Here is a 21,857-nt window from a genome sequence, read left to right on the forward strand (position 1 = left end):
ATTCTGCCTGAACCAGCAAAGCTATTATCACTGCTCCAACATCTCAGAAAGAAGCAGGGTCACTCTTCTACTAGCCAATAATGCTGATTTCTAGCCTAGGGGTCTTAAATACATATTTGTATTCATTTATCTACTTTGATGGATTTCTGTACTAAGATAGATGGGACAAAGGAAGTGAAAAATTGTACAATTCTACTAAAACAGAACAAGACAAACAACTAGCCCTTCATCCTCACCAATAAACTTTGTAAAGACTGAGCATAATATTTTGCTTGCCTTGGCTGTGAATGGCCACCATAAATATCACCCCATGGCCAGAAACATTCCCTCTTCGTATCTCACATGCACCTTACACAGCATATGACTCCTCGAAATTCCATTACTGATTCTCCTAGACTAATCTCTAAAACTATTTTGTACCTCAGAGTGAAGTTTAAGTGTGTAGTGTGGAAGCAAGACGAGCTCCACGTAACACCAGAATCAAAATAGGAGGCACCATGTGATCTCCCACTACATTGCTTTTATGGGGAGGTGAAAGTGATTTTTAAATCTTTCATTCTGATTTAAGCAGAGATGAGGCCAAAAGCACTGTCTTGGGACATAGGGAAACAATCTCCAAAGTTCTCAATGGGAAGAAGTCTCCTGGAGACCCCAGGGACCTCAGAAAGTCTCCCTAAGAGGGCCTCTGCTCTGGGATGCTCCCTCGTACCCTTGGCCTCAGATGTATGAAGGGTAAATCCCTCATCCTTCTGCTGCCACTTGCAGCATCTCCCATGTGTGGAGTCGAGTTAACTTGGTCAGTGGAAGAAGAGACTATGCGTGTCAGCAAAACCACTGTTAAATCCTGAAATTATCCTGACTCCATTTTTGCCTGCTAAGCATGGGGAAAGGCAGGATTTTAAGAGCAGGAAGCACCTTTTAGCTGGCTAAGCAGCAGAGATTGGGGGTAAACCAGGCATAAGCCAAAAAATCCCAGACAAGCTTCTAGGAACATGAGCCCTTCAAGCCATTGCTTTGAGAACTCTCTCCTCGGACCCGCTGCCCCGGTACCAGCTCCATTTTGCACCCACAGCATGATGCAGGAGCAATCTGAGCATTCCCAAGAGAGGCTAAAAGAATATCAAGGCGCAGGCCCAACCCATACGCCAGTGTTCAACAGGACAGGATACTCGCCGATACGAATAGTTAAATCTTTGACCTACATGTGCCTTGCAAGGGCAGCTACGTAAACGCTAATCCCTTGAGTGCATCTGCTCACTAAGTGTGTTTGTGTCCCTGCTCAGTCCGGCGCAGGCATCTGGCTGCCCCGCTCCCGTGGCCGTGACAGCTGCAGCCGCGTCTCGCTTTTAAAGGTCTTCACCTCTCTGCATTTATACTGCAGATTTTTCTTCACACAATACATCTTGACTCCTCTAATTTGTTAGCCAAAACAAAGCAGTCGTGCTAGCAGCAGAACTGATCGAGTCTGCTTTCCTACCCTCATGTCCAGCGCTGAGCATCAGTGCAGGCTCTCCAGAGGGTCATTAGGGTTGTGTAAACATTTCAGTATGTCTCTCTGCTGCAGCACTGAATAGATTCCTCCCACTACGGGTTTTTGTGTGCCTAACACAGTCACATTAATGTCACCCCTTTCTTCTCTCCAAGATAGACTGAACTAAACGTTGTTCCCACAGGAAATCAAAATGAAAATTTTGAATAAAATCTGAAATTACTACAGGAAATTACTACTTGGATAGACTGTAGTGGGGTACATACAAAAGATAGTTTAATTTTCAGGGCTGTTCACCACAGTAGAAACAGCAGGCATCAGCAGTTCACCAAAAAAGGAAAAACAACGAAGTTCTCTCATTTATAAACTAGACGGTTGTCCAGTTTAAGGCAAAGATACTAAACTCTTCTTTCTTGTTGCAATGCAAAAAATAAACCCCAATAACTATTTCATCACACCAAAGTTTGTGAAATAAGCATAGCTGTTCATTACTCTGGCAATATTCCCACCAAGATTGCTTTACTTTTGCCCGAGTTAGACACAAAATACTAACTTGCTTCCCTACTTCTTTACAAACCGTAAAATAAAGGCTATCGACTTGTGAGTAAAGAGAGGAAAGAGTTTGGCTTGCTGGCATGCAGAGCCATCCAGAGTAACTTAAGACCCCGAAGTATTTTACTTCTTCCAGTCCTGTTAACGGGGCAAAGTAAACACACACTCAAACTGCATAATAACCTAATGAATCAAGTTCATGTGACTTTGCTGGTAAATGTTCCCCAGCAATTTTACATGCAGCGCTAAATTAAGTGTAATACAGCAAGAAGCCACAAAGAATGCAAATGTTTCACAGTATTTTACTCCTACAGAAAAGACAAGTCAGTTCTTAATGTGTTTAAACCCAAGGAGTCAGTATTTAAACACATCTAAGTTTTCTTTATCAACTCTCCTGGCGTTTTTCTTTTTAACATCGGATTGCAAACACTTCCCCCTTCCTTTCCCTGCCTCATGCCCTCAGGCAATTCCTGTGTCTATCCTTCTTCCCGCCCCGCCCCCCCAACCTTTGGCAGCCCAGAACAAAGCCACCTATTTCAGTAAACAGCTGCATTTGAGCTCTGTGTAATTCAGGCACTCACTAGTTACAAAGGGTTTGCAAAAAAAATCTCAGCAGTCTGCGTCCAGGAAACAAAGTGCAAACTTCGGCCCTGGTCAGCTGCACTAGGAGAAGCCCCATCCCCACCCAAGACTGGAAAAGTGAGCCAACCCCGAGAACCTGCTCCCCTTTTCTGCCAGATCCTATGAATATTCCGCTATAAAACCCCAGAGGAGGCAGAAGACTTACTCGCAAGCAGAGCTCTTCCCACTGCCTGTGCAAATGTTCAACTTGCTCCTTGAGCACCATCATGTCCTCGGTGAGGATGCAGTGAGCCAGCTCCACCTTCATGGCCCGCAGCTCCTTCATGTCGTGGGCCCAGTCTGCCAGCGACTGCTCCAGCTCCTGCATGGAAAGGCACCCAGCACAAGCCTTGGCACTAAGCTCCTCTGGTTTCCAAACCTGCTCGTTAATCCCCTGCCTGGCCTGTGGGGGAGGAGGGGAGGGGAATGTGCAGCCGCTTGTGCAGCGCTCTCCGGCTGGACTGGATGGGGTCCCCGGGTGTTTGGCTCAGGGCCGGACTGGGAGCCCACTGGAGCCCAGGGCAGAGCTGCTGCTGATTCACTGCTGCAGCAGCCGCCCCCGATGCATCCAGAAGTGTCTAAACGCTGCCTGACCCCCTGCAGCTCCCCATGCTCCAGGGCAGCGTTCGGGGTTTCACATCCAGGAAGGAACATGCCCAATTCTTTGGGGTTTCTTTTTTTTTTTTTCTTATTATTATCATTTTGGCCAAGTTGCTTTCCACCTGCATTTGTTCCAATTTCAGGTTATTTATTTAAACGCTAAAAAAATAAAATTGGTCTCCTCTAATAAATGATTTCACAGGCACTTCATCAGATTTGTCAGAGATGTGGAGCTTTTAAACTGCTCATTCACAGAAACACTCTCTTCTGCTTTGTTCCCCTGACTTCACTTTCCCCTTATAACAAGGTTATGCGTTTTCCTTATCGGTGTTAAAATTGTCACCTAAAAAGCAGAGAGACCACTGCATGCAGCTAGGAAACATGATACTCCACACACGAGGTACTAGGTCCCATTTTGCAAGACGGTTGCTGGGAAGAGTCACTGGCTCCTCTAACAAAAAAAGCTCTTACAGAGGATCCAATTTGTCTCATTTTAAAGGGAAAAAATTGTGAGTGTTTATATCAGGAGAAGTGTGCTGGGTCCAAGCCCTGCGAGCATTTTCACAGGTCTTTTGATCCAGTCACTTATCTAGATCATAAAAAAAAAAACAAACACCTTATCTGCTTCAACACTGGAGGAAAAAAACCAAACAAACCTGAGACTAAAGTTTACCTGAGCTTACAACAAATTACTGCCTACAGATGTGCACACATGCATTTATGTATTTTAAAAAGGGTCAAATCCCTGCATTAATGGAACTAACAATGGAATTTTGTGGGACTTTGCTAGCCTCGTACAAGGTCCAGGCCTGAGAGAAAAAACAGCTTTATTCCATAGAAGAGTGAAATGCAGGGCGAGGAAAGAAGGTCCTTTCTCCCCCATGCCATTTTGGTCCTTTATTTTATTATACCGTGGCACCCAAGAGCAGCAACTGCACTGGCACTGTCTGACCCTGACGCCTCTGCGGCTGAATTTCTTTTACTGGAGTAAGAGGCAGAAGCCGTGTGCTGCCACCTCACTAATAATTCAGGCCTACAGCAAGACTGCTGCCGTGGGAAAGGCAGCCAGCCCTCACAAAGAAGATTTCAGACAGCTGATAATGAGTTCAAAGCCTTGGCTCGTTAATAAGCTTATTTGTTCCCACTACATAGGTCAACAATTCACTTCATAAAAGGATGATGAAAGACTGACCAGTCCAGACAAAATGTCTCCTATCCCTTGGAAATGCTTTCCTTGCCATTTAATTTTCATGGTGCACTACGGGCTGCAAGGGTTTTTGCCACTCCCTTACTCTTAATTTTCCTTCTCTTTAATTATTCTCAGATCCCACAGGTGTGCACGGTGCTTTGTAGACTTACGAGGTCTCTTGCCTGAGGAGCTCCCTGTCCAAAATGGATTGGAAAACAAAAAGGGAGATTCAGCCATTAGGATAGCAGCCAATTGAGCTGAGACCAGGGAGTTTTTCCCTTTTGTTTGAGGAACTGCTTATTTTATAAATTCAGACTGTGGAACGGGAGCAGAAGCAGGAAAAAAAATCCAAACACTACTACTCTTCTTGTAATCTTCTTGGTCAGCTGGACTTTGCAGATTGGCAGCAATCAGGATGGTATAAAGGAGAGAAATCCAGTATCACTGAAGAGCAGGTAAGAGGCAAAACTGATTTTACAGGGATCAGGAGTTGTGCAAAGACTACATCTATTTAAATACAATATGGCTGTTCAATACCTTAATGTGTTCCTTGGCTTTGTAGAGCTCTTCATGTTCAAGAGGAAGGGGATCTTTTACTTTCTCCTTCAGCTCTCCCAGCCTGCTTTCCAGTTCCTTGGTTTGCTTTTCACAGCAGTCCCAAGTCTGCTCAAGGAGGCCCAAAGAAGTTATAAAAGGTTAAAACACTTTATCATGACATATTGTACCATATGGATATGTTACAAAATAGCCTCTTCAATCCACTGAAATTAATAATCATGTGCTCTGGTTATTTGGATTTTCTTTTTGATACATTTTACCACCCACAAGAATTTGGTGCATGGATTTACAGAAGAACTTGCACCCTTTCTTGTATTTAAGGTTTGTCTTACAGAGCATTTCTGCTAATTTTGTTTTGTCCAACCTGAGAGGCTTTTAAGCATAGTTTTTGGACTGGGGATCATATCGATGATGGTATTCAATTTTAAGACATAGGTATGTGCTGTCTAGCCATGAAAGCAAATTTATTGCTCTAAGGAGATAAATATGACCTGCCCTTCTGTTTAGAGGTGCAACAGGAGGAGCAACAAGTCATGCTAACTCCCTCTAAGCTAAATTTTAGCTCAGGCTTCACAGCCCAAAGCAGGAGAGAGCTCCAGGCCATGGGGAGCACGAGAATAATCAGAGCGGGAACATCCATTGTAGCAACAAATGGATGCCAACAACATTTTCCTTTGGAGAATCAGGGGACGATAGTTTTAGCTTCCCACAAGCCCTAATGGCACGACAGGCACTTCCCTCAGAGCCCCTCTGCAGCAAGCAGCAGCTCACTATTTGCCTTGTTGCTACAAAGCTCAGCCCTGTGGACAGTGGGGCAGGGAAGCTCTCAAGACCCAATGCCAGAGAAGCAGGTGCCGCTCCTCCCTGGGGAGGGCATCATCTACCTGTAGGGTGCTACTGAGCTGCATCTTCTTCTTCTCCAGCTGGACCTGGGTGTCCCCCCAACTCTGCTGTAACTGGCTGAGCTCCTCCTGGAGAACAGCGCTGGTCTCGGTATCGGAGACAGTACGCAACTTCTCCCCGACATCGATGATTAAGGAGTACATGGCTTGCCACCTCTGAAGAATCACTGCCTTACTCTTTAAAAGAAAAAAAAAAAAATTTAAGTTTCTAACCTGTTCTTAGCAAGCTTTAGAAGCGCACTTCTGGCTCACAAAGGGAGTTACAAGGCACTAGTTTGTTCACATTCATGAAAGAGTAATGAATAGATCTTCTCCTAGCTACATTTTTAATTGCAGAAGAATCAGATTCTTTCTGACCTTCTGATCTATAAAGCTCTACAACAGCTTTTCACAGGCTGAATCTATAGAGTGAAAGATACCCAGATACCCAAAATTAACAAAGGAATATATTTTTTTCCACTGCATGTAAAATGTACTCACTGCCCTGAAGAATTGCCCAGGTCTGTGCATCCTGTGCACCCTGGAGTGGTGGCTCCAAGGACAGACCCCATTGCAAGTGCTTTATCCTCTGCTCCTGGAACCTCCTGCCCATCCCTGCGCACACAGGACGCATATGGCCTGTCTTGCCAGATATGTGCCTGCTTCCTTCAGGCAAACTGCAAGGTCTGCATACAGCAGCCATGTCAGTAAGGTGCACAGAGACCTAGAGGCTACCTGCTGACCAGGGTTTCTGCCTAATCTCCCTGGCACCCTGCATTTCTGTGTTCATATCAGTAATATTTTTGAAGCATACAAGGCTACTAAATGACAGTGTTGACCAGGAATTTTCCTAGTATAATAAGCCTTTCACAATGTCACTGTTTTCTCATCTGTGCTCAACTTTTAAGAAAAACTGTCAGCAATTATTTTTCCCCAGAAAGCGTGTGATTTTAAAGCTTTTTACCTTACTGGACAGAAGTTGTTTCAGTCTGAGAAAAAAACCACAGAGTTTAGATTTATGAGAAATAAACACAGTACCTTGAAATCATGAATTAGATTTCTAAGCTGGTAAAGGCTATAGCAGTCCTGGCTCTTCACAGCTATGAGGAAACTGTTTATATCAGCAAGAAATCTGCTGAGACTCCGCAGGGAACTCCTGAAGAGCTGCCACTGGCTCACGAGTCCATCGATATCCTTCTTCCTCTGCTGAACCATCCAGATAACATTCTGCCACTGCTCTTTCAGCAATGTGAGCTTGGAAATAAACTCCGTTCTGAAAATGACAAGTGTTCAGTGTTAATATGTTTTTACCTCAAGGTTGCATTTTACAATAATTGTGATGGATTTCCATTTGCAACATTCTATTCCAATTACAATACCCAACTATGCAAAAAGCTCTATGCAGCCCTAAGCTCAGCCCTGCTCTCTGTATTCCATCTTTTAAGCAATCCAAAAAACCTTTTACATGATACAAGGATGGATAATGCAAGTCATTCTTGCTATTGTGGTATAGCAACATATAGTACTGCAATCACAAAAACAATATGCCCTAAACACTCTTCTGAAGAACAAGAAGGTCAATGCAAGTGAGACAAGGTCTCTGATTACGCTGCAAAATTGACCTGTGCTTTTACCAGCCTGTAAGCGGGAGTTCAACCACCATTGTATCCTACAGCAGTGGGACCTAACTGCAAAGTGAAAAGGCTATGTGTTGTTATTGAACCCATTCAACACAGTTTTTTTGCCTCTCCTACAACATGGTTAGATGATCCAGCAGATCTAGCTGGAGTAATTAAGACAACCCCCATCTGTCCATTCTGCTCCTCTGCAGGAAGCCATGGCCATGTAAGATTAGCTCTTACACAAACACCTGTGTTTGTGGGGCTAGTTTCAACACAAAGATCCAGCAGCTTTGCTTAGTTTAGCCCTACCTTCCCTGGCAGCTTTAAGCCAAGCTGTGGACTTCATACTGAAGTGGCTGAGGAGAGCACATAGTGTCCTGCCTACTCTCTAGAAGCAGCAAGCTCTGGCTGAGAGGGGTAACGTGTTCACAGCAGAAATGCCTGAGGCAGCTGAACCTCTGCCCACAAATATTACTTGCTGCTTCTCACTCTGCATTGATTAAGAGAGAAATATAAGATCAGACTGATAAAAACCAGGTTTAGCTACCATATGTTTTGGGTTGCTTGGCCAATGACTCAATGCCCTGTGACGCGTGCCAGGGTCAACAGGGATAACCTCACACCTCTGCACTTTAAAAAGTAGAGAGGTCTAGGAAGGGAGAAAGGATCCTTCATATGCAGCATCCTCATACAGTCTGTAAGAAGGTAACTTCTCAACCACAGTTATAGTTTCAACAACTGCAGGGTAGCAGTAGACAAGGAAGACTCCTGTTCAAGAGCAATTATTTTTGTCAGGCAGAACATCTAGTTATTATCCAAAATACAGCCTGGCAAGGGCACCTGTATTTCTTTCTCATTGCACCTCCTCACACTTTTGCAAAATGTGCCAGGAGGTTATTTAAAGAGTGAGCCCAGTCAAAATTTGGTTTCTGTCCTCATGAGAGCAAAGATTCAATACCAACTCCAAGGAAGAGAGCATATTCACTGAATTACCAAAATCTTAGGGAGAAAAACAAATAGATTACCTTTTCTCTGCTTCTCCGCATTCCAAGGAGAGTAGAACTTTTGCTATGATGGAATTAAATGTCTGCTGATTTATGGAAATCTCAGTTTGCAGCATCTGAAAATACCGTGAGAACAACAGTTTTAACTATTCACTGAACAACCTTTGCTATGAAAGCTGGTTCTGCTCCTCTAGAGTCTCAGCATTTATTTAATTTTAAATGCTGAAAGCTCTATTATTTTCAAGTGTTAGTGTCAAATGCATACTAAAAGATTCCACGCTTTTTGAATACCAGGAGGAATTTGCACACACGTGACAGCAGAACCCACCAGGAAGTGTATGTTAAGGTAATTTGAAGCCTAAAGTTTGCTGGACTCATTCATGAGAAATGCAATCTAGAGAGAAACCCATAGAAAAGGTATAAAAAAAAGCTACATATAAGGGTGAATTTACTCTTAATCACAATGAGCAAAAGTTTATTCTATAAATAATTTCATTGCAATGAATGAATTTATTTGGAGACGTCCAAGAAAAAGGAGAAAATAACTTTCTGTGGACCCTAATAAATATCACTGACGTGCAGAGACTTAACACCCCGTGGAATCAGCCACAGTAGTTTGGGTAGTGTGTAGCTGTGTTCCACTGTGGCAGCACAAAGCTCACCCAAACAGTTCATGATGTTTAGCATTTACCACATGATTATGGGGTTTTTTTCTGTATTTTGGTTGTTTTTCCATTCTCCCGCCACTAGGACAACATCTGTAGATAGACAATTTGCTTAGAATTGCATCCACATGTGAAAACATTTTGTTTTAAATGCAGTTCTTCCAGAAACTGGTAAGGTTCCTGGCAGATCGCCAGCAAACTGCCTAGCTAGTTGCCACAGGCTTCAGTGCTCTGGGACAGGCAGACAGGCAAGTAACCTCAGGGTTGGAGAAATCTAGGACTTACATGACACAACACTTGAGGATGCACTCCTAAAGGTCTGATCCCTGCAAAAAGGGATCCATCCATTTTGAAAAAGGATTTTCACATTTCAAAGTTTTCCTCTGAATAAGTACAAGGCCACATTTCAAGAGTGAAATGCTCTGTAAAACTCTGCCCAGATCTAATTTCAAAAGGCATAGCATTTTCTAGTGATTTCCTCCCACCTTCACCATTCAAGAAGATGCTTCCATTTTTAGAGTTAGCTTTACCTCATATACTCTCTGTTGCTCCTGCAGTTCTTCAAACCATCCTGGAATATTTGTTTTTAAGGCCTCTCTCATTTTTTCTAGGAATTTCATCCAGTTTTCACATTTTTGAAAGAATTTCTTATCATCATTTTGAGTTCCCTCAAGCATACTGTAAAACAAAAGGAATAATCAGAAACTACTGTGTTGGTGGTTGTTTTTCTGGATATGTTTGCATACAGTCTAACATGGTGGCTAGTAATACTAACATAGTAGGGTTTTGCTTGGCACTTTGCTACCTTCTTCACCTATGAACATCCAGATTTTTGCTTCAAGTGACTTGGAATAAATAGCCACTGAATAATCAAGTAAATTGAACGGGCAGGAATTCAACTTGGAAAGCCCCTGAGAAACCTGAGAACAGATCGCAAGACCTGCCATGCTTTAATTTGGTTTTGATTTTCCTCACAGAAAAGGAAACAGTTAGTAGTGATTTTTTTGTTTGCATTTCAGACCTGCAGCGTTCCAGAGCAGCTGCTGTCTTCTGATTCCATTGCCGAGTCAGACTTTGCATTTTCTTCAGGGTGAAGTCACTGAGTGGCAGCTTAATGCTTGCTTCGTTCAAACTCTCTATGCTTGGAGAAAGTGCAGCAAGCTCCAGCGTGTGATTCTGGAAGTAAAAAAATAAATTAATTGCAAAAAATACTGCCTTTCTTTCATTTCAAAGAAACAGAGAAGCCTATTCTCTTCTGTAGGAAGTATCTGAACGTTATGCATCCAAAATGCTAACCTACCCCCCCCCCCATATTTCTGTGTTAAGAAAAAAGTTACAACTCCCTTACACAGGGCCCACTTTTCCAACAGTACTAACAGATACTCAGGAGCTGGTACTTGCAGATTTATTTTGTACCCTACATTGAGGACAACAGGGTAGCTCCAGAGCAAAGCTGGGAAAAAGATCTCCCATCAACCCCAAATGTATGTGATTTTCCTCCCCTCCATGTAGGCATTTGGCCTGCAATGCATATCTAGAGTTTTTATGAACTTAAATCATTGCTTTTGTGTTTTGGATGAGATTATAGTTACTCAGATGGAAGTGCTATAACTACGATACTTAGGACACAAAGGGTTTCTTGAAGTAGGCAAGAGCTGGTATCCTTCAGACGCTTAAATCCTGAGTAGTATCTTTTTGTACTTGGGAATCCAAACGTACCATGAGCAATTCTGAGTTGTCTGTTTCTCCCTCTAGACAGAGGCTATCGAAGGCATCTGTGCAATTCTGGACGTGACCCTCCAGCGTTTCAAGGCAATTCTTGAAATCCTCCAGTTGTGAAAGATTGAACTAGGGTGAATATTGCATGTTTATGTTAATTATGATTTAATACACATATTCAGTATGCAAAAAGGAGCAATAAGCAGTATCATCAGAAAACAAACAGATGTTAAATCCAAATTCCAATGTATTTGTAACTCACTCACTGAACTTTTGCTGGTTTTGCACTGGATAAGGGGAAAATTTAAGCCAAAGCAGAAAGCAAGAAACTGAATCTCTAAACCCTGAGAGATTCATATCTATCTGGAAGGAATAGGGGCATCTCTGATACCTTTTTGTAGCTTTGGGCCGTTTGATTTATTATGAAATTGGAAAGCCAAAACTTAGCTTATCAGAGGGAAGAAACTTGTGAAAATGAGCTTCCTTTAAGCTATACACAGGGCCTGCTCCCCTGTGCCTACAGCCAAGGCTGTGCAGCTCACATGAGCTCTGTGGAGAGAAATAACTAGGGCTGGAATTCAACTTGTCTGTTCACTAGGTTGGTTTCTTTGGGTCAGGGAGAAGAGCACTGGGAAAGCTTTTTCTTTCTTGCAAGAATTAAGCTCCACATCTCTAAGAACACTGAAACAGCAACATTTTTATAAGGAATGAATGGAAAAAATTGGTGTGGGGAGAGAGACAGTCCTGTGGTAACACTACAGGGTTACACCAGAGCAAATGACTACCCAGAAATGAAATTTTTAATGGAGTGAGAAGTTCACAGGGAATATGAGAAATCTGTCACCTTCACAAAGATATTTGGCTTCCAGCCATTGAACTGTGGTGGTAGATGGAGTCATAAATAGAGCTGGCTGAAAATTTCTTGATGAATTTGGGTTTACTTTAGAACAGAACAATTAATTGAAACCAGACTTTTTTTCACAGGAACAGGCTAGTTTTACATCAGTAAATGTACAGCAGTACATTTACGTGGAAGCTTTCTTAGGAATACCTGCGCAGAGGGGAAGTCAATCCCACAGCACTCGTGTGAGCAGAGCATCATATAGGGAAACCTGGCTCTGGGTCCCTCCCTACTCTGCCTGAACAGGGATGTGAATCTGGTCTTCAAAATTACATCAAATGACCACAGTTTTCTGTTTGATTTTGGGTACATTGTGTGCACTCTTACCAAAGCAAACTGAAGCCATTAGGTTTTTTCAAAGGCAGAGCTGAGAAAGTTTACAACTTACTTCAGAGTCCATAGAATAAAAATACGTTTCCCAACCTTTAATCATCTGAGGGTCCCGTACTGCTTGACTGTAATAGGTCCACTTACAAAGGCTTGTTAGAGCAACACAAGCAGGTAAGAAGAGTGAAACCCTTCCTTCATCTGTCCCTCTGGCTTCATGTATTATTTCTTTATGTAGTTGATCATACTGTCAAGTTTTATTTTATTGAAATTTAATTTCAATTCAAGAACTACAGGGCTCTAGTGAAGAAGGTAGCTCACACAGGGCTGTAGTGAAGAAGTTACCTCACACTGACAGCTAATTTAATACTCAAAAAAATACCTCAAATTCATCTAACTTCCTCTGCAACATTTTTTCCAAATAGGATGCTCTCTGGAGTGGCTGCAGCTTCTCCAACAGAATGGCTTGTGCAGCTGTTCCAGCCTGCTGTTTTATCCTATCAGCCAGCAAAGAAATCTGGGTACGGCATGCTGCTATGTTTTGAAGGCCATGCTGTAAATTCTGATGAGAGAAGGGGAAAGAAAAAAAAGTCAGCAAATGCATCAGATCGTCATTCATGTGCCATTTTCATTTAGTATCTTTTGTTGCTGTAACTAAGCTCTTTTTGTTGATCTCCTCTGGGAGCCAAATTCAGCTATGGTGAAAGCTTCAGTCTTTTGCTCAGAGGATAACGGGAACTGATTCCATTGACTCTAATGCTGGGAAAGGCACAGTTCAAAGTTCAATGGAACACCAGTGACTTCAGGCAGTGGGAGACTACTGCTGCAGAGGAGATTAGGGAGAGAAATCAGAATATCCCTCTCTACAGAATGGATTTACACTAGCACATGGAGAAACTGGCCCATGCTGCAGATGAGAAATGCTACAGAAAAGATCCTATAAAATTAAACTCTAAAGGCAGTACAAGAACAAAGGCAGTCATTTTATACTCGTTCAATGTACTTGATTTTTTTTTTTTTTTTTTAAATCTGGACAACTGTCATTTATGTTCAGCCATGAAACCCCCTGGAATTTGTCACTGTATATTGTCTTTTCTGTGAGTAATGAACAAAGACTTCTGATTGATAGCAAAGAACAGACATGTTTCCCTAAACTGCAAAATGGCTCTTAGTTCCTAACCCCTGTCTTTGGAATGGATCATATTGTAAACTGCCACTTCAGCCATTTAGTAAATAACCCATTTTGATTTCTTACTCTCTATGTATGACTTTATTTTTATTTGTTGTGGCAACAGAGTTCCATAAAACCACAATCTTTCCTAATATATACTACAGGAAAAGATTAGAGAGATTAAAATACAGTTTTGTAATGCACATATATTTTCAAATACATGTAACTCCTAAGCCATATCACTGATCCCCATTCTTCTAACTCACCACTTTCAAAAAAACCCTATAAATTCTGTGTGTCCTGCCCACACATAGTAGGATACGATCTACTGTGCTATAGCACTGTAGTGGTCTTGCCTTGCTTAGTAGGTGCAAAACTCCTCCCAAAAATTTCCAGAAAACGTGATGCCTTTTTGCTGACATATTGATGAATTTATGTCACAGCCACTAATAGATCAGAAGAAAGTGAAAATGTTTTGGTCTAAGCTTTGCTGCTCTCAGTTGTTTCTGACACAGGAAGAAATATATGAGTTCTCTTTCCCATAATGTAAAGTTTCTTAATTGGCTATGTGCAAAATGGAGTACTTCAGACTTCTTCCAATATGTGGCTAGAGGTTCATAAAGCATGATGAATCATTGCTCTGTCCTGAAATGATTATTATATTTCTTTACTGCAGTCTGAATGCAGTCAGAACCTAATGACAGCTTTGCTGCCTGAGAGTCAAATGTACCCTGTGATCTCAGCATGAGATCTCATTTGCCTAAAGTCAGAAGCATTTAGAATAATCTAATGAGCTCAGAAATCTGTGAACTTATCAGACCTGGCCAAAAAAAGTACCAAACTCAAATAAAATCAATTTGAAGACTGTAGAAGACCTCAAGGTGGTCCTGTGTTCTGGAAAACTGGTCTTTTTTCCCCAGCTATTGTTCTAATAGATATTATCTCTTCTCCCAAACAGTGCCCCATAAAGTAAATAATTTTTGGTTTAATGATTCTTTCCAACACAGGCCTGATTCTTTGTATAGAGCAGAAACAGGCAGATATGGAATATGATTGCTTCCTTCTGCTCTCTTCTCATCCTATGCTAACTCAAGATCGGTTTGGTCTCAGGATCTCGTCAAAGTATTTAAAGGAAATACAAAGGTGCCTGTTAATGGAAAAAACCCACAGATTTTATGTTTTCCACTGACTGGATTTGGGGCAGGAGGGGGGAAGAAGGTGTTATATTTCTCAAAAATAAATCCTGTTTGTACCGGGAAGCAGAAACATATTCATGCACCTTTATATCCTGTATCCTCTGCTTCAGGGTCTCTATCATATTATCCTCAGGCATTTGAGCATCCAAGAGCTGAGTGCACTGCTCTTTGTGCTGGTGTAACTTGGCTGCTGCCTCAGTGCATAAAGTATCAAAGGGCTCCCAAAGCTGCAGGGTTGCTTGCACTGCCCGCAGTTGATCTGTGATGTCTTCATTTACTGAGTTCCACCTGCCAACATATCAAAGGATGAGAGCATTTTCCTAGTAGATTCTCCTCCAGAATATGATTTGGTGTAGGATTCCTGTGGGAGTTTCTTTGCATTCATACCCATGTTACTGAAAGCCTGCTGACACAGCACCATTTTGTGCTCTGTGATCCATCACAAAGAAGGTAGTATCAACTACTGCTCACACAGATACGCTTAGACAGGTGAGTCATATTAATATAGATTTAAAAATCTGACAGACATTCAAGTCCTGTCTCAGCAACTTTTTTGTTATAAATACTAATAACTGGGGGTCTTTTTTGCAAGCTTACTTAGTGCGTGCCTCCATGCACTTCTGTTCTATAATCTCTGCAAAGGAGGGGGAGCAGTTCTTCTTCAGGTTACTGGCAGCAGCCTGGAGCTTGGCCCAACTTTCTTCACTGTTCTCCGATTCATCTTGAAGAGACTGCAAAATGGATTACTGCAATTAGTAGTGGAGATGAATGACACACGTATAGCTTCCCCTATAGATTGCTAGGGATAGGTTGGCAATAATGCCACTTGTTTGCAGCACAGTTTAAAATGTTTGTGAAAAATGTAACACCTGATCCTAAAAATTAGGAAGCTAAAAGAGAGGTGAAATGGTCCAAGTTAAAAAGTCATTCAGGGGGCCCATTTTAAGCTGAGGTAATTTATTTGTTCTTAAAGAAACAGCTCATTTAACAAACCCACAGCCTTGAACTGATTAAATTAATTCACTAGAAACCAAAAATGTTTTTATTTTAAGCCACTGCTTCAGGCAAATTTCTACTGGCAGTAAAGTTGGATTGACAGCTCCTGTCCCTGGCTGCATGTTCCCCCTCCTGATACAGGCAATTGCAGAACCCTGCCAGGGGTCGTATCTGTGAACTGATCCAGATTAAAAACAATGAGGGTGATGGAAGGAAGGAGGTAAGAAGGTGCCCAGTTCCTTCCATTTATTACATGTCCCCAGGTGAGGGTGGAAAGCGCTTATGCAGGCTTTACTGCCGAGAGACGTGCCCAGGATTCAGAGCCTCTGTCTGTCCTGCACCACTTCTGATATGAGTTGAAAATAAACCAAAACAGGCCTTATTTACACCAAAACACGGAGTGTTTACACAGCCTTTCAACACTCATTTAAAGACAGGTAAGGGGATTTAGCCATATCTGTAAAACATTCAGACCCAGGGCCAGCTGGACTGCCTCTCTAGATGCCCCAATAGACTCTGTAACAGCCAAGCAGAGCAGCAGGATGATCCAGAGCATTTACGTCTGGCATTTATGCCCAGCCTCATTCAGAGGCTGCGCAGGGAACTCCAGCTGTCTGGAGGGCGACTGAACAGTTGACTTTACGCTGGAGCAATCAGAAACGCCAGGCTTGGGGATCCCCCTGCTCTGCCCCAGGGCTTGCTGTGCCCACCTCACCCAAGCCACAGCTTTTGGGAAGGGGAATCCTGGGTCCTGGACCTTGACTCCTGTGCTGTTTATGTGGAAGGATGCTTTAATGCAAATAACGCTTTAATGCAAAATGTGTCAGTGGTCACTGGCACAGTGGCTGGGAGATAGTACCCCACGCGGAGCATTCAAATCATGGATCTAGAGACATGGACCCTTTGCCAATTTTCTCCCAGGTCTCCTTCATTTCTGCACTGAGTCCCAGCATCGATGCACAGGCATCTCCTTCCAGGTTATGCTACAGCCTTATGGCAGGGCATTTCCCTGGGAAGTGCAAGCGAAGGGGCAAATTTCCTTTTGACCAATGAGCTGAGAACCAACACCTTTCACCTGAATGGTGAGTAACCTTTAGGCAAACACATACAGCGATAGCATTAGGTTTTCCTTTGCCAGCTGTATTTTCAGCTAAACTTCCTGCTGTCCATGTGGATTAGACATGGACCGAGTAGACATTAGCATGAGGGATGGTGGTGGAGTGCACATGTCTACCTGGACTCTGTAATGCAAAGGAGCATGAGGACCTGGTGCTTCATACGGGGTTGCCTTCCAGCACGTGCAGAAGACGAAAATTTCAAGGGATCTTTGCAATCCAAAATGGAAACTCTGCTAGCCCACAGTAAGGCAGACATGGAAGCAGCTGACCTGTACTTCTCTCTTGAACCTTGGTACCTGAATTGCACCGAAGTTGAACCTATGTGCTAAATAATGTACGAAGTCTAAAAATAGTCCTCAGTGTCTCTGGAGGTAAAAAAAAATCCACTGACTTCAATGGCACTATAATAAAGAGGAAGTTGCCTAGATAAATTTTTCTGTCTTTTTTCACTGGAGTTTGTTTGTTTGTTTGTTTAAAGGCAAAGAAGGAAGTACAGAAATAAGACAACTTCAGTAGATTTACCTGGAGAGTTTTGACCTGGTTTTTCAAAGCTTCCAATGACACCACAGAAGGTTTGCACTGGTTTATGCAGTACAAATATCTTGTTGTCATCAGGCTGACTTCTGCATAAATTTCATCGTATACTCTCCACTGCTCCAGTATTGACTGCATTGAGGTCTTTAACTGTGCAACCTGCAGACGAACCACTTTTGTTACTATTTCTTGGGTAGTCCTGACATATAAATCACCTTTATATTGACTTAAAAATCTAAGCTCAATGCTCACTCCATGACAATCCACAACAATTTCACAAGTTGGAATATTTTCCCACTTGGTAAGGAAGTGTGCAGGCTTCAAATGAAGCAGTAAACAGTATTTAGAGCGAAGTATAAGAATTTGCTGGAAACAAAAATTTAACCAGAGTTCAGGGTAGCACTATACTGTCAGCCACAACTCCAGAACCTCCCAAAATGTAAAAAGTACTGAAATAACGAACTGTGTATTCCTTCCCGCCAAAATCAACTTGAAGTGTGAGGAAGTTGAGAGCCTTAATCTTCTTAGGAAGCAGATAGTTTGGTCCAGAGATCAAGTTTCCTTTTAATGAAAATTTGAACAGAAATTGTTTTGTATGGAAGAAGACGCTACTACAATACTCTGGAGAGCTATCATCCTTCTTATGCCATTGTGCTCTTATAATGCAGGCCCACCTGAATCACAGTCTAGGAACTTCAGGATTCTCATATAAAATTAAATTATGGATATCCTCTTTGTTTTCTATGTCTCTTTCATTACTATAGTAATTTAAGCTACATTGGGGCAAGTACGGTTTCCATTTGCCACACACTCCCAGACATTGCAAACACAAACCGACAGTCCTCCTTCAGTCTGATTTGCCATTTTTATCCTTCTGTATCAGGAAAGCACATAAGGCATGTCCTGGGCTAGACAAAACATTAGTCTAGTTCAATATCTATTTTCAGTCATGCCAGTACCAGATGCTTTGAGAAGAGCATGAAAACCAGGCAAGCAAACAAGCATGTCTCCATGGGACCTGGCAAAGCCAGACGCCAGATTTCAGTTATGACTATGCATCCACACAATGGAAGAGGAAGACTTTTCTACACTGTAGTGCACGCTAAATAGACTGCATGGATCATGGAATCCTAGTATCCGAGTTCCAGGCATGCAGGAGTAGATGGATTAATCATCCCTATTCTCATTTGAATCATGGTATAGGTGGGAGGAATCTCTAATTGCTTTTTGTAGCCTGCAACTAATCACTGCCCACTCAAGGAAGATGGAAAGATATTGTGCTCATGAAATGTCTCTGGGCCACAGACTCACAGACTTGAGATCAACCTACCGACAATACCGACAATCAAGCTATCACATCTCCTTAGACCTATATTTGAAATCACAGCCTGGCTCTGCTGAGAGCAGTCACCCGTGGGAAGAAAGCTGCACTTGGTGTTTCATTGCACATGCAGACAACTAGGCTGTAAGAACATTCTGCAGTTTCTAAGTTAGATACTTAAGTCATAAAAATACTAAAATTAACGTGACCCATGATGACTGTAAGAAGAAAAAAGCACTAGGCTGTCAATCCTGCCAATTTCAATTGCCAGCTCTACAGCTGAAGGAAGGACTTTCATCATGTACACACACAAAAATTTCTCTGCTTTCTTGGTAAGAAACAGCCATGATTTCTGTTGAAACCTAAAACAACAAGCAGCAGAGCCATCCTGGACCGACATTTCATGTGGAAGAGTTCAAGCAAAAGGGTTCAGTTTTCACAAAGTTTTGAGGAACAAAAGCAAGGCATTTACAATAGAAAGTGTAAGGGAATCTTAACTATAAACACAATCACTGCATCACATATAATCCTCTACAGTATATGGTTATTTATTATTACAAATTTAAATCCATAAATGTATTCATTATTATATCTCATGCTCCTATCAATTACACCTAGATAAAAAAGATCAGTTCCAAGTATAAAAAGAATATAACTATAAATGCAAACTGCTGGGGAGTCAATTTGCACAGGAAACCAATCTGCCAGACTCTCCTTGAAGCAACTGGAAACTACATAGGATTTGAAGATCGTGAAAGCCATCCAGGCATGTGGATGAAAGTCATTGGGAGATGGAAAAGCTACAGTGAGAATGGGGCAGGAGTAGGCAGCTTCCACCAGCATACTACAGGGGAGAAAGACCAGGGTATGAAAGAGAAGCAGGCTGAGTAAGAGAGTTTAAGGTTTCCATTTTTCAACATGACAGAAAAATAGCAGTGCTATTTATTTTCTTAAACTGCAGATGGGGTTCTGTCCCCCACTACTTCAAACTACTTTGAGATCAGACTTTTCTTCCTCTCTCAACATTGGAAATACATTAATTTACATTATGGTAAAGACTTAAAAGGAAGTTCTTAGGAAGGTTAAGATTAAGGGTAAGGAATAGTTTGCATCTTTTTTGTACCAGCTCCTGCCATCCCATGAAGAAGATTAATAACACTGGTGGTAAGAATATGTACTGGAGGAAATCTGAATGCAAACAAAGCTTTTACCTGGCTTACAATGCTGTCCACCATTTCACAGACCTCAGCTATCCTGAGAGACAGAGCTTCTGGGGTTTGTTCTGCCCCACCATTTGAAGCCAAACTCTGTTTGAGCTCATCAAGAGTTCTGGATTTAGTTGTGAGTTGATTTTCTAGCTCCTAAATGAGAAAAGAAAAAAAAAAGGAAAATAGATAAGATCTTTCAATGAGACCATAGAAAAAAACCTTTTTGTGTGAGGAGCTTAGATAAACATTCCTTCTTTGAAACCAATTCTGTGTAATTCTTCAGCCATGCAACACCACCACCACCACCATTTCAACTCTGACACAGAACAACTGCTTCACAGAATTCAAAATGACAGTGGCTGCTTTAGACAGTCTCCTGCAGGTAGAGCTAGAATCAGTCCATTTACTGTCAGCATGAGCACTGGACATCATGCTTGGGAAGAAAATCATCAGGATCTAATTCCTCAGCCATCATGCAGGCCTCTTTGTACCTCTCCAGATGCAAAAAGTTTTGCAATACAAGGATCCCTGACATCCTAACAACTTCTAGAAAGTTATTTTCAGCTTGTCCTCTTAGTCAGAGGCTGTCTCCCATGGGAGAAACCCCACTGAAATCAATGGGGATGCCTGGGAGAATAACTTCTCCCCCAACACAATCAGCAAGATTATAAGCTAGTCTTGACATGCTCAGGAAAGTACAGCAATAAGTTCTTCACAACATGAGTAAATATCCATACACAAAATGGGCCGTAACATTTTCCTATAATACTACGCTTAAAGCCACGACCTTTTTTCCCTCCACTTACTGTCCCCAAAACATTTTCAAATTTGGACCTCATTTTTATTGAGCAAATTAATTTTAATGAGCAGGTTAGTGTTTTAGTCAAAGATACCCAGCACCTTTCTTCCATTCTGGCCCCTCGGCACATTTCAGAGCGCTTCAGAGAAGACAAGTAACTCAGTGTGTAACAGAGCACTCTAGGTGATAAAAGCAGCCTACTACAAGAGAGAGACACGTAACCATGGCAATGAAAGAACAAATATTCCGTGTTAAAAAATAGAGAGGGAACACTGTACTGAATGTAAACAGCAGACTGTCAGAGCCATAGGAGCCAATTATTAGCTGGCTGCACCTGTACTAATTTTTGAGGGAGCTGATGCCTAGAAAAACACAACAAAACCAAAGGACACCCGGATTCTTGAGGCTGGCGCAGAGAGACTACATTCTAGGGCAGGAGTAGAGAGAGTTGCTATTTTTCCAAATTGGACTGTGTAGTTTCCATGACACTTCCACCACAGAGCTCTTCAAACTAATGGAATTGATAGCTTTTGCTATGGCTGTGCTGAACTGAGAACTACTTCTTTTGGAGGCATCTTAGAATAAGATCTACAATATTGCCGCACAACATTCCAAATACCATGGAACAACAACAGATGCATCTTCAGTTGGAGGAAAAAAACCCACAAAATAGCAATTTAAATTAAAAGTGGACCTTGCTCTTTATCACCTGAACCTAATATGCTTTAATTAAAATTACATTATAGTATACTTCTAGGAAATGGCTAGTAATTCACATTAAAAGTGGACCTTGCTCTTTATCACCTGAACCTAACATGCTTTAATTAAAATTACATTGTGGTATACTTCTAGGAAATGACAACTTCCTTTACATTTTTTCTGTTAAAATCTGTGCAGTTCTTTAGTCTGGATTCAGCAAAGTACTAATATGTTTTTTACAATAGTATCACACATACAATGCTTTACCTTGCAATCATCTAATGTGTTCTGTGCAGAGATCAGACTTGCTGGGGTTTGTAAAGATCTCAGTCGATCACTCTGAGCTTCCAGCCAGTTGCGTAGAGTCTGTGCTTTGTTCTCATTTTCAGTAATATCCTCCAAAATGTGTTCCAGGTCTTGTATCTGAAAGTTACAGAACTATTTTAACTTACTCAAACCTAGAGGTGGGTAGAAACAGGGCTCCCTCTTCCATGACAAAATTTGAGATTACAATATTTGCACTGAAAATACTATTTAGAGAAAATATTTTGAAAAGAAAAGCTAAAAAGTTTTACTGGCTCTTGAGGATCTGACCTTCTCCCTGAGAAGAAAACCAGGCAGTGTAGGTTCTGGAGCTGGCAGTCTGTGGACCTGACAAGTTGGGGGACCCTGGGCTATGCAGATACA

General features: G+C 41.9%; 1 protein-coding gene across 7 annotated transcripts in view; it reads right to left on the reverse strand.

Annotated features, from left to right (window-relative positions):
* Window positions 1–21,857, reverse strand: part of SYNE2 (spectrin repeat containing nuclear envelope protein 2) — a 197,714-nt gene that overhangs the window by 34,123 nt on the left and 141,734 nt on the right. For all 7 annotated transcript variants that reach the window (XM_052783400.1, XM_052783405.1, XM_052783402.1 and 4 more), the window contains 14 exons: window positions 21,438–21,593; window positions 19,676–19,825; window positions 17,132–17,302; window positions 15,093–15,226; window positions 14,579–14,783; window positions 12,511–12,690; window positions 10,901–11,029; window positions 10,203–10,357; window positions 9,712–9,859; window positions 8,538–8,632; window positions 6,929–7,163; window positions 5,894–6,088; window positions 4,989–5,114; window positions 2,829–2,984 (listed from right to left, as the gene is read on the reverse strand). In XM_052783400.1, coding sequence (XP_052639360.1) covers window positions 2,829–2,984; window positions 4,989–5,114; window positions 5,894–6,088; window positions 6,929–7,163; window positions 8,538–8,632; window positions 9,712–9,859; window positions 10,203–10,357; window positions 10,901–11,029; window positions 12,511–12,690; window positions 14,579–14,783; window positions 15,093–15,226; window positions 17,132–17,302; window positions 19,676–19,825; window positions 21,438–21,593 — 2,235 coding nt within the window. The remainder of the gene's footprint in view (window positions 1–2,828; window positions 2,985–4,988; window positions 5,115–5,893; window positions 6,089–6,928; window positions 7,164–8,537; window positions 8,633–9,711; window positions 9,860–10,202; window positions 10,358–10,900; window positions 11,030–12,510; window positions 12,691–14,578; window positions 14,784–15,092; window positions 15,227–17,131; window positions 17,303–19,675; window positions 19,826–21,437; window positions 21,594–21,857) is intronic.

The sequence above is a fragment of the Harpia harpyja genome, chromosome 3, assembly GCF_026419915.1.
Source record: "Harpia harpyja isolate bHarHar1 chromosome 3, bHarHar1 primary haplotype, whole genome shotgun sequence".
Classification (NCBI taxonomy): Eukaryota; Metazoa; Chordata; class Aves; order Accipitriformes; family Accipitridae; genus Harpia; species Harpia harpyja.